General features: G+C 36.9%; 1 protein-coding gene across 2 annotated transcripts in view; it reads right to left on the bottom strand.

Moving 5' to 3' along the window:
• Positions 1-15,230, bottom strand: part of Nudcd1 (NudC domain containing 1) — a 66,202-nt gene that overhangs the window by 20,623 nt on the left and 30,349 nt on the right. The window contains exons 5-8 of one of the 2 annotated variants that reach the window (XM_059247478.1): positions 9,653-9,835; positions 7,208-7,415; positions 4,759-4,903; positions 1,177-1,302 (exon numbers count right to left, since the gene is read on the bottom strand). In XM_059247478.1, coding sequence (XP_059103461.1) covers positions 1,177-1,302; positions 4,759-4,903; positions 7,208-7,415; positions 9,653-9,835 — 662 coding nt within the window. The remainder of the gene's footprint in view (positions 1-1,176; positions 1,303-4,758; positions 4,904-7,207; positions 7,416-9,652; positions 9,836-15,230) is intronic. The other variant, XM_059247479.1, reaches the window with a different exon arrangement.

Here is a 15,230-nt window from a genome sequence, read left to right as displayed (position 1 = left end):
TTAAAAATCAGTTATCTAATCTCCTCCTAAGATTAAAAAGACAATTTAAATTAGATAAATAAAGCAGAAAAATAAGGAGCAAAGTGAATAAAATTGGCAAAAACAAAAAATAATGAAACTGGGTTATTTTATTAAATTAATTAAGATGATCAATTTCTAGCCAGACTGACCAAGAAACATAATATGATATATAAAAGAGACTTAGCACAGGTTCTACAAGCATCAAGGGTTTTTAAAAGGGACTATTCACAAGAACTTTCCCCAATATATTAAAGAAGCTGGATGGTATGAATAAATGACAACCACGCTTTCTCACCGGAGCCACAATCACTGAAACGCCATCTTTGCATGGAAGGGTGTTTGACTTGAAACAGCTGACAGAGTGCAGTTATTAAGAAGCGGATGTCTGACAGCAGCAGCCCAGAAGGTGCGGGTAAAGCGCAGTGAAGCGGGCAGTGACGGACACCCAGCTATGTGAATGACGGTAGAAGCCAGTCTCCAAGAGCATTTTCTATGACTAATTTGACTTCTCTAACTCTTCATTAAAGATTTCTGAATATAAAAAAGACTTCACCTAACTAAAGAATTGTTGTTGTTGTTTAATTATTAAAGGGTGCTAGAAGAATGGCTGGACACTTGAAAGCACTTGCTGAATAACCATAAGGACCAGAGTTTACATTTCAGCACCATATAACAAGCTAGGCATTCTGCAAACGCCTGTAACTTCAACTTTCAGGGGTCTGACCCCCTCTACTGGCCTCTCTCCAAACATTCCTGAGCTCACACACACATATTAAGCCATTGTTTTAAGTTATTAATAGCGAGAGAAAATGCTTACTTTTTCATGTTCAGTGTCAGAAAACAGGCATGAAGGAAGCTTATATATATATATATATATATATATATATAAAACAGAGTCACAACTGTATATAAAAAGTAGGCAGAGGACAAAGCCTGGAAAATATCAAGGCACAATAGTATTCAAATAACAGGCCTGCATTTTACTGGATTTGGTAGTATGGAAATGAGGCTACTTTGTGGAGGGATGAGATTTATTACATCCAATAAATATCAATCAAATAATTTTTGCAAAACATATATTTCATTCAATTTTTATCTGCCAAATTTCTACTTATTATCCACAGCTTTTTAGAATTCCCATTATCAAGAACTTACCACATGAGTTGTTTTTAATGTATTGCCATCAAATCTGCATAAACTGGAGCTCTCTTCAAAGAAAATATCACATTCTTCTAATTCCTGAGCATTACAAGGAGGTTTTTCTTTATCTGGATTTGGATTCTTAAACCAAAAACAAACAAACAAATAAATAAATAGCAAATAATATACCAAACAGTAGGAAATAATTTATCCATCCTTAAAAAACTGTTGTCAAAATGACAGATTCGGTCAGCTGGACTCAAGTGTCTCAAGCCTATGAACCCAGGACTCAAATGTTTGAGACAAAAGGACCATCATGACTTCAAACCCAGTCTGGGATACATAGAGAGACTGCGTTCAGTCTGGACTGGAGTCCAGTATCAAGAAACTAAAACCAATCAACCAACAAATTCGTCAACTAGCTAGCAACAACAAAAACCCTTAGCTACTGTAAATATATTCTATATACTCAAAGTTGAAATAAAAACAGAACATGATGAGATATGAAAGATAGAAAAAAAAAAAAGGAACCTGAATGAACTTCTGGACATGAAAAGGCAAAGTGAGACTAGAAAACAAAACGTGAGCTATATAATTAGGCAATGCATGAAGTATAAAGAAAGAACAAGCTAAACACTATAAAACATCAGAAATCACTGCATGTTTAAAAGAGTCAGAGAGTATAGCAAGTCAAAATAATAAGATTGCTGAAAAGTTGTAATAAAGAGAAAATGCTAAAAACAGTCAGGAGCAAATACTTCGCATGACTGAACACAGATACAAATAACTGACTTCTCACAGAAGCTATTTAAGCCAGATGAAATACAGTGTGCCTAAAACAAAAATAGAAACTGCTGCTACCACTGACTGATACTCCTAACAAAAGTAACAAGGTTACTTGAAAAAGGTTAAACAAGAAAAATACTTTTACCAGCAAAGCTGAGAGAACCAATCCCCAGCATATATACAAATACTGCATTATCAGGGATAGGAAACAGAAATAAAATACATGACAACAATACAAACGATAAAGGAATGGATACATTACATAATTCTTAAGTTGTAAATGAAACAATACTTTAAAAAGAGAAATGATATTAGAGATAGTCATTTAACATATACACACAAATATTTACCCAAACAAAAATAAGTGTACATATTAATTATTTTAAAAATTAATTGGCTAAGCTACCTTCAAAGGCAGAAAAAGAACAAACTAAATTCAAAGTAAGCAAAGGGGCAAAATAAATTTAGCAATTTAGAAAGTAAAAAACTGAAAGTCAATAGAAACTGATATTTAAGATAATACTCCATGTATTAAAACTGAATAGTTAAAAACTTCCAAAGAAGGGAACTCAAAGCTCAGATGGCTAAAACATAACAGTGATATTATATAATTGTAGCAGGAATCTTAAATGGTCTTATTAATAAGATCAAACCTGAGGCCAGTTATTAGGGTGAAGCTGGAAGATCAGAGAGAACAGAACAAGCCACAGCTAACCTCATCTGGCCAACTGTTATTTGTATGTTAAATAAAGTTGCCCAGGGGTCAGAGCTATTAGCAAGCCATAGGAAAGCTGGGCGGTGGTGGTGCACGCCTTTAATCCCAACACTTGGTAGGCAGAGCTAGGTAGATCTCTGTGTGTTCAAGGATACAGCCAGCATTGGAGACACATGCCTTTAATCTCAATACCAACCATAGGAGACCTGGAGGTCTGTACAGACAGGCAGTGACTAGGAGGTCATGTGGTTGGGTTTACAACCAATGAGAAGGCAGAACAGAAACTCTATAAAAAAAGACAGACACAGTAAGTAGGTCTCTTTTGGAGAGGCAGGACCACCGCAAGAGGAAGGGTAAGGTTTTTAGCTCTTAGTGCTGACCTCTTGGCTTTCTTCTTTGCATTGGTTCTGTGTTTCTTATTTAATAAGACGGTTGGTTACATCTACATATAATCTCTTCCATGATGGATGATTTCCCTAATCATTTTATAATATAAGCATTATCTAGCTTTTATCTGTCATAGCAATATACCATTTACCATTTACCTAGTTCACTGATGTTAGATGTAGATGACAATATTGTATCTCTCTATTGTTCAAATCATAAAGCACTGCTTGGGACATAAGTGACTTTTCTCATAAATATCAATGCTTCTTTGAAACCATCAAGCTTAAAAACAGCTTAATTATCTACAATCTCTTCTAGTGTCACAATTATTATATTCACAACAATGCTGGTCATAAAAAAATCTGCCAAGTGAATGAGCCTAAGGAATGAAGCTATTGTAAAAAGAGCTTTGAAATCACACTTCATATCCTGGCATATGAATTCCAATAATTCTTGAAATTGTTAATGACTATTGGCAAAGATGAAACTTGTGTTTTCTATTTGAGTCATACTTCTCTTTGATAAAGACATTTAATACTTTTAATATTTTAATCTGTCTTTTCTAGACTAGGATGCACTTAAACCTTCAGGGTCAATAATTTTTCAGAATCTTCTTTATCATTTTAATTCAACATGGCAATAATTCAGACAATTACACATGCTAATAGCACTTTTGGTAAATGATTATATTACCAAAGTATTGCTGAATGTTTTCAAATTTTCAACAGGTTATTGCAAGTCATTAACATGGTAATATTTTCTACCTCTCAGCTGAATAAGTATTGTCAGGTCTTTGTAATTACAAGGAAATATTTCATCCATTAAAACAATTACTGTACTAGAAGACGGTGAAGTAGGAACAAACAGTGATCTTCCACATCTCCACAAATCTTAACTCAAGACTGGACTTGAGAAAAAAGGAGGAGGCACGCAGTGGCAATGGACAGCAATAAACAATGAAACAGATAAAGATAAGAACACTGAATGCAGACTTATAAAGGGGAAAAGCTTTAAATCCATGAGACAACAAAGGAATGCAGGACATTCACTAACACTGTAAAAGAGACATGGTCACTGTTGCTCTTATTTTATTTTTACCTCACCTTATCCTTTTTTTAAACTTACTCTCATATAGTCAATAATTAATTAGGTTTTATATTGGTTATGCTTTGACTGTTCTAGTCATGATTGTGAGCTCATGATGACATTGGGAAAGAGGGATTTATACACTTACCTGGGAGTTGTATATGGTACAGCTCAGACCCACGGTAGTTTTACTTTTAGTTTTGTGAAGAAACTCCATAGTAATTTCTACACTGGTTAGATATGTAATGCAGAGACATCTGTACACTCATGTTTATTATAGCACTATTTACAATAGTAAGTTATAGAATCAGTCTAGGTTATTAACATAAATTTGGCATAATGTAATTTCTGCTTCTGGCAACATTGGTTGATTCTTCTAAAGAATGTCAAGGTATATTTCTACATATTGTACACCATGTAAAATATGCCTTCACATTTCTATATATATTCAGAGTAAAACAGAAATATTAGAACTTCCATCCATATTAAAACATTAATTAGGTTGATAATCACTTATCTGTGTCATTTCTATTAGGAAAGGCACACTAATGCTTGACATGCATAGCCATCATTTAAGATACTTCTGGATTCTTGGACAGTGCCTGACTACTGTAGTCACTTACCAGCTCGTCGGAGGTCAGGTGCATCAAGCGCTCTGCTATTGCAGCACATTGGGCTGGGTCTCTTATAAGTTCCCCTTGTTTATCACCAACCACCAGCTCTGGCCATGTCAGACTTTCATTCTTCTTAATCAAGGAAATCTCCAAGCTAAAAGATTAAATGAGAAACCTGATGCTACATTAAATATTATACATTTAAACCAGATGTGGTATTTCATTCCAGTATCCCAGCACTCAGTAGGCTCACACAGGAAAAGAATCAAGAGTTCACGGCCACTTGAGGCCATGTAGTGAGAGCACATATCAAAATTAGAGAGAGAGGAAGAAGAGGGAAGAGGAAGACTAGAAAGGAAGACGGAGGAGGAGAGGAAGGTAAATATCTGGTATCTAGAGAATATTTTACCAAAAATCTTACTCACTTTGGCTTTACATCTGATGGAAAAATCTATAATCCAATGGTAAGTAAATAACTAAACACAAAAGTATCACTAGAAATGGAGCATCAAATGGTTTGAAGACAGAATGTGGAGTGGCTGGAAAGAGAGCATGTAGACAATGCTGTTGGAACGTAGGTGTGCAGGGTGTCACTAAATCCAAGCAATGAAGTCCAAGCAGCATGGATCTATGTGTAGCAGCTGTGCAGTAAAGCACATACAGAAAAAAAAAATGGCCTACATACAACTAACCTCTCAGGACACAGAGCCAACAATTTACTATCATAAACTAGGAGCCTTAACATGTAATTTTAATCAAAGACAGGACAAGTTAAATTAATGCCAATGTTAATTTTTAAAACATGTATTTTTAAACAACTGAAATCAAATGTAGGAATTCAAAAAAGAAACTTTGTAATACAGGAGAAATGTTAGTATAGTCTATATAACTTGTTTTCTATCTAATTCTATACATTTAAGCTGTTAAAGAGCAACTCCAAATGCACTAGGCAGGGCTGGTCAGAGACCCGCAGATCAAGAACTTAGGCTACAGGAAAATGAAGCACTGAGTCAGGGCAGACGGGGACAGAGGAGGAGGCAGTTGCCCCAAGTTTCTCTGGACAGGACAGGCAAATCAAGTGGCAGGCCTTGTGTTGCTTCCACAAGAAGGAATCTTTTCCACGAGCCATCTCTGATAAATATGCACCACACTAACCCACATCCTGGAACACAACTTCAAGCAAACAAATCCACAAGTACAATAATAACCCATTACTGCAATTATCAAATAGAACAGGCAAACTTATCAACTATTCTTTATCAAGGTTGTTACTATCATGAATTCATAAAATAATTAAGCATTAAAAATTTTCTGTAACTATTTAAGAGACTATACAGAACAATATCACTTACAGAGCAATATAAAGTTCTTATCATTAACACTGAAAATTATCACCACAATCAATAATGCCCAGACTTAAGGAATATGCTACTCTGATGAAAATGATAAAAACAAAAACAATAACACTAGCTCATACTCACCTAATGCTTTACCATATGATAGGGACTGCCTTGGGAACTTCATGTTTTACCTCATTTATGTTTAACACAACCAAATAAAGTTCTGTCTTTAGGTCCATGTTCCAAATATGAATGAAAAACACTTAAGAGGTTAAGTAACTTGCCAGACTTGCAAGTTAGGAAAGCACTGCATTTAACAGTATGTTCTAGCTACCAATTTTATCTGCTAATTTTTAACTGCCAATTTTAACTGCTGTCCTCAAACACATGTGGAAATACACAGTCCTTTCAAAAGAACTTTGAAGATAACTGTTTTCATATATTACAAAAAACAAAAAAACAGTAAATTTGTGCATGCTAAGCAATCTCTCTACCAACTGAACTAGTCTAAGTCCCTTGGTTATCTTAGGAATTTGTAGGACTTTTATGCATTGAAAATGTAAGTTTTCATATAAATATTTTTGTAACTGTTCATTTCTTACTTATGTATATATATATATATAATATATATATATATTATATATATCAGAGAATTTTTTTCCTTAACAGAAAATGCCTCTAGAAGGAAACTAGTAACTGTAGCCAGAGGGGAGGATGCACCAATGACTGGGGGGACTGGTTGGAGGGAAACTTCTCACCCTATAACTTTTTACACTTTAAATAAATTTTAAAGAATGGGATTATAGTATTTCGTAAGTAAATTAAACTTGAAACTGTTTCTATCACAAAGCTTTAAGAGTACAAGTTAAAACAAGCAAATAGCCTCAGCTTTTGTCATCACTGTATCTACAGGTGGTAACGAGAAGCAGGTAAGTGCAGCAGTCATTACTCTTAACTACAATTACTGTTTGATGTAGTTTCAGCATTTTTAATCTACCTAAAAAATCATCACTATGGGTGGACTATTATATTCATCTTCAATATAACTACTGTAGAGAGAAAAAATAAAAAGTAAAATAATAAAAAATAAAATTTCAAATGTAAAACTACAAAAATACCTATCATTCTCCTTAATTGTCCATGTACTGCTTTCATGATCAATAGATGAATAGAGTTTTCCTTCCAAAACCTGGATTTCCTTCAGCATAATGTTGATGTTATCAGGCAAAAACTGTATCTGAATATCTTCCTTAGTACAGTTTTCTGGAAGCCTTACTGTTACTGTCAAATCATCGTCAGTTTGTTGCCAGTAATACAAAGGTTCTACTGGAAATAAGAAAATGCATTATGTAATAAAAATTAGATACAACATAACAAACTTAGACTTCTAAGAGAACACCTATCCAAGTCAATCAGTGTATTTCCTAGTGAGAATCCCTCTCACACATACACCAATTGTAAACACACAAGACTTCAGGGAATTTGACCCAAAGAGTTGTAACAAATACACATATTTTCCTCTTCCAGGCTCACCCAATACATTAAGGATGGGCACTCATAAATACTACTGACAGCAATCCCTTACTTCATTACTTCACTATCTGCCTTTCCTTATCGCTCCCTCTCTTCTCCCTCTTATTTACAACACACACACACACACACACACACACACACACACACACACACACACACACTCACTCACCAGTCTCCCTGAATTGTGAACCTATCAGTTAACTCAATATAATCACATAAAGGATAACTTCTGACAGACAATGAGGATAAGAGGAGCCTGTAAAATTACATGTGTTTTTAGTGAAAATAGACTAAAGAAAATCCAGAATTTCTTAATCCCCTCATCATAGGGAGTATATTAACATTTACATTTTTCCCTGTTTTCTTATGGTGAAGGTCAAACCTGGGGCTTGCACATGCTATGAAAGCCCTCCTCCAGTAGGCTGTTTCAGACCTTTTTGACTATGGGTAACTTGAGGTGTCATCCTGTGCCATTAGAGATTATGTTTATATTTTTACAAGAAAATATAATTATTTGTCTTATTATGATGATACCAAATAGTTCAGATACCATTTTTCATGAGGTTTACAGAAAATGAAACCAGTTTCTATTCTTGGAAATGTTAAAAATGCTAATCAATCAAGCATATGTAATTTGAAATATGCCTCTTTTCCTTTATCATTGTGAAAAAAAATCACAAATAATAATTAATAAATTGCATAAGAATTCAAGATGTAACATGGAGCATCAACAAGAAAACCAGCAGCTGGACTACAGTGACATAAACACATACAGTACTCTGCTGGGACTGTTATTGGTGCTGGTCCCAACATGGATAGAGACATCTCAGTGATCAAGGCTCTCGTTCCTTCCTTCCTTCCTTCCTTCACAACTGCTTGGTGAATGAGTTCTAAGGGCGTGTAGACTTGATACGTGAGCACTGAATTGGTAAGGGCTTTAGCACATTTACCAATGAAACAAGGTAAGGGAATTCATTGAGAGAAGTCCCAGTCTAACAACACGTGTGTGCAAGGAAACAAAGTGGGGGAAGGAGAGAAGGCCTCAAAGGCACAACTTTTTCTATCTAGAGGCTCATACATTTGTAAATCTGGGGAAATACTTTTAAATATTGATTACATTAGTATATTTAAATATGATTTGAAGGATCCATTTTTTAAAAAAGTACACAAATACACTGAGGACACTTACGTTAAAGCTTTATTTATTGCTATTTAATATGTATGTGTGCCTGCATATATGTTTGTATGTCTGTCTGTCTGTATGTATGTACGTGTAAATGTGTGCCTGGTGCCCTCAGAGGCCAGAAGATGTCAGATCCTGAAACTGCAGATAAGGATGATTGTGAGCCACCAAGTGGGTGCTGGGTACCACACCCAGGTCAGCAAGATCAGCAAGTGCTCTTAACATCTGAGTCATCACTGCAGTCCTTAATTTTATTTCAAATAATTTAATCATTTCAAAATAAAAGGTAGATGCAAAGAATAATATGCAACTCTCAAACGCTTTATAATTCTGTTAAATATACTATTCCCTGACATGAACAACAATATCCTTTATTTATAAATATAAGCTTCTTCCAGAAGACCTTGTTGACTACTTCATTCCAAGGCATGACCTCATGATCTTTATGCACTCACTCAACATTGAGAAACACAATGATTCTGCCCTCAAGGAACTACTGGCAGTTTAGTATGAAGTTAAGAATATGGATATTACACCTTATTTTTGAAGAACACTATTGTACTGCCTTATCCATTGTTAATATAAACATTATTTATTAAGTATTAAACAAGGAATCATGTATGCAAATTCAATTTCTAAAACACCAGATAATTACAAAATTATGAAGGTAAACCAGTCCACATCATTCAGAGAGAATCTTCCAAAAAGATGGGGTGGGGGATATGAAATAAAATGAAGAGAAAGCATCTATTGTGCCCTAGTGGGACGCATAGCATCTGGGAGGACAAAGCAGACATCCACGTCTATGTACCTAATACGCATGAGCTCCCCTGACGGGCTAAATTACCTTTGATTTTCTCTGACCTGTCTTCATCCATACTTTCTTCAAGATCCTGATCAACTGAAATAAACTTGAAGGACTTGTAGGATACAATCATTACACCGTTTCCATTGGGCTCAATAGCAGCATAATGCGGCACTGACTTTCCACGGAGAACATGACGCTTGGTAATTTCATACTTTTTACTATCTGCAGGAAAATAAGTATTATGAAAAGCTACATTTTAAAAAATCTTTTGGTAAGAATAAAAAATCGACAACTTACGGCCACCAAGGCAGCACAGTGGGTAAGGGCTCCGCCACCAAGCCTGATGGGCAAGACCCACACGGCAGAAGGAGAGAACTGACTCCCATAACTGTCCTCTCTCCTCCTCTCTCTCTCTGTCTCTGTCTCTCTGTCTCTGTCTCTCTGTCTCTGTTTCTCTCTCTCACACACACACACAGACAGACAGTTTTACCTACCTCACGTCCCTACTTTAAAATACCGGTTTTGATGAATCCACTCTCAGTTGTACTCTCTCGAGCAGCAGCCACTTGCTGCAAATGGCGGTTAAGATGAAGTCCATTTTGAAACTCACTACCTCAGTTACTCAGTCACATTCCAGGTGCTCAATGGCCACACGTGCCTAGTGGCTAATCCCAGTGAATGACACACGCACAGCGCCTGTCTAACCTGCACACGCTTCCTCTGGAGAACAAAGTCTAGACCTTCAAAGGGACTGACTACTTTCCCAGCAGGTATGTGACAGGCACCTTTTGAAAAGAGACACTAGCTGAGATCGAGGGGGAAAATGTGGAATGAACTATTTTTCTCTTGTTTTAGCTAATGAGTTTCTAAAAATGAAATATTTTCAGAGCAACTGATTCTTATATACCAAGATAGAACTACATGATTATTATAATCAATAATGAAATAACAGAATTTAAAACCTTTACAGTAAATACCAATTTAACTGAATTTTAAAGTTTTAATAAACTTATTCTCTTATGAAGACAGATTGTTTTCTACATACTCAAAACACTTCAGATAAAAGAACCACTCTCTACCCAGAACCCCACAGGCCCCACAGTTGGCTGGAACCCAGATTACTTCATTGCTCAACCCTTACAAGAGAATTAACACAGACACACACAACTGGACAGTGCAGAGAGTGAGTGATGTTGGAGAACTCAGCCCTAAATGGGATGTCTATCAAACTTCTCCTTTCATGGCTCAAGGATTGTCTTGGTTAAGGTTTCTATTGTTGCGAAGGGACACCATGACCACGGTAATTCTTTTTTGCTGTTTTTTTTTTTCAAGACAGGGTTTCTCTGTGTAGGTTTGGTGCCTATCCTGGATCTGTCTCTGTAGACCAGTCTGGCCTTGAACTCACAGAGATCTGCCTGGCTCTGCCTCCCAAGTGCTGGGATTAAAGGCGTGTGCCACCTCCGCCCAGTGACCATGATAATTCTTATAAAGGAAAACATTTCTTTGGGGCTGGCTTATGGTTCAGAGCTTTAGTCCATCCATTATCATCATGGCAGGACATGGCAGCATGCAGGCAGATAGTGCTGGAGAAGGAGCTCAGAGTCCTCCATAGTGATCAGAATGCAATAGAAGTAAACTGAGACATTGGTCATGGCTTGAACATATATAAGACCTCAAAGTCCAACCCCTCAGTGACACACTTCCTCCAAGGCCACAACTACTCCAACAAGGCCACACTTCCTAATAGTGCTACTCCCTATGAGCTTATGGGGGCCAACTACATTCAAACTACCACATTCCACTCCCTGGCTCCCATAAGCTTGCAACAATATAGCATTATGTAAAATGCATTTAGTCCAAGTTCAAAAGTCCCTATGGTCTATTACAGTCTTAACAATGTTTTAACGTCCAAAGTTCAGTCTCTTCTGAGATCCATACAGTCTCTCAACTGTAATCCCTTATAAAATAAAAATGAAATAACAAATCACACACTTCCAACATATAATTGCAGAGGATATTCATTACCATTCCAAAAGTAGGGAAGAGAGCATAATGAGGAAATACTGGACCAAAGCAAGACCGAAAACCAGCTGGGCAAACTCCAAACTACATCTCCATGTCTGATGTCAAAATTACTCTTCAGATCTCGAACTCTGTTCAGCTTTGTTGACTGCAATGGACTTCTTTCTCTTGGGCTGGTTCCACTCCCTGTTAGCATCTCTCCTTTGCAGATATCCCACGACTCCAGCATCTCCAACATCTTGGGGTTTCCAAGGCAATCCAGGCTTCAACTCACAACTCACAGAAAATGGCCTCTCTAGGCCTCTATTCAGGGATACCTGTGACACATACCTGGCCTCAGCGGCTTTCTTTAGCTGCAGAAGAAGATTCCATGATGCCTTTCTTCTATCCTCGACTCTAGAACCACATGGCTGAAGCTGCCAAGTTCTGCTGCTTACTGGGCTCGATTATGGGCCCCTTGTTTAATTATATCTTCACTAGCTTTCTTTTTCCGATGGTTACCTTCACTGTCTAAGCTTCGCTATCCTGGAACTTGCTCTGTAAAATAGGCTAGTCTCAATCTCAGAGATCTGCCTGCCTTTGCCTTCCAAGTGCTGGGATTAAAGGCGGGTACTACCATACCTGGCTGTAAGCTTTTCTTTAATTCCTTTCCACAAATTGAAAACTTTGCTGGTTGGGATCTTACCCTGAGGTTACCACTCCCTTTATTTCATTTCTTAATCTGTCTATCTCCTTGAACACAGGACTTAGCTCCATTCCACTTCCTGGTGCTCCTTTTCTCCTCAAATTTTACATTTTCTATTTTTCCTTGCTCAGCTTGCTCCTTTTCACTATAAATCTTCATTAGATTTAACACTAAGAACAATACAACAGAATCCATACTAGGCTGTTTTTGAGATTTCCTCTGCCAATGGAATTAATTCAAAAATTTTCACTTTAGCCTCAGGCAGACTCTTCAGACAAGGGCAAAAAGCAGACACATTCTTCACCAAAAGAGCACAAAAATAATCTCTAAGCTACACATTAACATTCTCCTCTGAAACCTCTTGAGCCAGGCTCCCACGGTTCAAACCACACTCAGCACCACTGTCTTCCATGCTCCTACTAGGATGGCCCATTAAGAAGTGCTCAAAGCATTCCACTGCTTTCCTAACCCAAACTCCCGAAGTCCAAATTCCTCCAAACAAAAGCATAGCCAGACCTATCACAACAATACTGCAGTCCCTGGTACCAACATCTGTCTTTAGGGTTTCTATTGCTGCAAAGAGACACCATGACCACGGCAACTCTTATAAAGGAAAACATTTTAACTGGGTGGTTTACAGTTCGGAGGTTTAGTCTGTTATCATCATGGCAGGACACAGTGGCATGCAGGCAGACATGAAGGAGCTCAGAGTTCTCCATCGTGATCAGAATGCAATAGGAAGTGAACTTAGACACTGGTCGTGGCTTTGGCATATTTAAGACCTCAAATCTCACCCCCACAGTGACACACTTCCTCCAACAAGGCCACACCTCCTAATAGTGCTACTCCCTATGAGCTTATGGGGGCCAATTACACTCAAACAACCACAGGGATCTATGCAGAAAATGAGGTGGAAAGGTTGCAAAGGCCAGAGGTAGAGGATGACTTCAAGGAAGTAGAGTTATCTAGACAAAACAGGGCTAATACACCTATGAACTGACAGAGACTGCAAGAGCACACACAAGAATTGTACAAACTCATGCCAGACAAAATTCTACCACAAAGAAGTACAAGTGAAAGTGTACAAAAAGTCCCACTACTAACTAGTAAGTAATTTACATTTGATACCTCCTGGTAAAATGAAAATCAGTTTTCTCCAATGCAGTATCACTGAGTATACAAGCACACCTCAGTGCACACTTCATGCTTAGGAGTAGTTGACCAACAATTTGGTCCCCAGAATATACATTTAAAACACCAAGTACGGTGTTTTTTATGTGCTTTTTGTCTTTTTTGTTTAGTTTTGTTTCCTTGTTTTTTTTGTTTTAGGGTTCTTTTGGTTTTATGAGAGAGAGTGAAAGAACATGAAGTTGGGTAGGAAAGATCTGGGAAGACTTGGGGAGAGGAAAGAATATGATCAAAATATATTACACAAAAATTTTAAAAATAAGAAGAAAAAATGCAAATAAACAAGCAAACAAAAAAATCATTTCAGGTGAGTATATACCTTTATCCTACTAATATTTTTACAAGCTTAACACTATGTAGTTAAAAAAAACTCACTGTTATGAATTAAATATAACAATATAATCTTCTCTAAAACATGTAATTATTTTTACTCTATATCCTCACCTATAGCTGCACATTCAGTTCATAACTATTTAAGAACCAGCCTGTCATTTCATGAATGAACTAAAAACTTCTATATTTCATCCACAGAAACATGCATACCAAACAGTCCTACATTTCTTTCAAGACCCCAAACCAAGGATGATTTTTTCCTAATATGTGTGGGAAAGTAAATAATAGTAAGTGTTAAGCAGTAGATTCCATGATTAAATTTTCTATTTTGCTAAATAAAACTTAGAAACTTCAGCATTCTTAGTGTGTTTTGGGGATGTTAAACATTTTCATTTTCCAACTTAACTGACAACAAAATATAATTAATTCTATGTTCCCCTCAACATGGTTTAGAAAAATACTGCTCTGCTATGTTAGATTTGAACATCAAAAGGACTGGAAACACAGCTCAGCCCATTAAGTACTCACTCTGCAAACATGAGAACTTGACTTTGGTCCCCAGAAAGCATGTTTAAAAAGCCATGCACAGTGGCATGTACTTGTATTCCCAGCACTGGAGAAGCAGAACAGGTTGTGTTACTGCCAACCAGTCTAGTCTACTTGGTGAGTTCCAGACTAGTGAGAAACACCATCTCAAAACACAAGGTGGACTGCATCTGGCCTCTACATGCACCTGAATGAACACACACACACACACACACACACACACACACACACACACACACACACACACGGGAAGAGGGGTTAAAATATTAAAAAAAAAAAACACAATTCTATTAGTAATAATTGGGGAAGGCAAGGTATTAAAAAGAGCAGAGAAAAAGTAAGATAATTGCTGAGTTCCACAAATACCAATCCTAGGAGAAAAAAGAAAGATAATTCTAAATGTGCCTGTTCAAATGAGGCGAGAGATGAAGAAATGGGGCTGCGATGCCAGAGCTGCTGTGAAATCTACAGGCATCAGGTAAGTAACACGGACTGACCCGCAACTACAGAACCAAGTTTCTTGAACAGGGAGAAGGAAAATGCATGATGATTTCTCCTCTAAGAAGCTAAATCATATACAAAAAAAAAAAAAGGACAAACAAACAGAAAACCACTTCTACTGTTTCCTTAAGTAGCAGTTTTCAAAGTACTACCCAGGAGCCAAAGCTGAATCTATTCCTGTATTTGTACAGTTTGAGGGTTAAGCATTACTTTTTATTTCAAATGGCAGAGAATTGATCAAAAGAATATTTAAATACCTATAACAATTCTTGCTACTCAAGCTTCAATGTCCCTAAGTATTTTAGAACCCAGCTTACTCATTCCTTCATAAGGTGAATAGCT

Source organism: Peromyscus eremicus, chromosome 20, assembly GCF_949786415.1.
Source record: "Peromyscus eremicus chromosome 20, PerEre_H2_v1, whole genome shotgun sequence".
In the NCBI taxonomy this organism is placed as follows: Eukaryota; Metazoa; Chordata; class Mammalia; order Rodentia; family Cricetidae; genus Peromyscus; species Peromyscus eremicus.
Note: the sequence above shows the minus strand (reverse complement) of the source record. Positions and strands in the feature narration are given on the sequence as shown.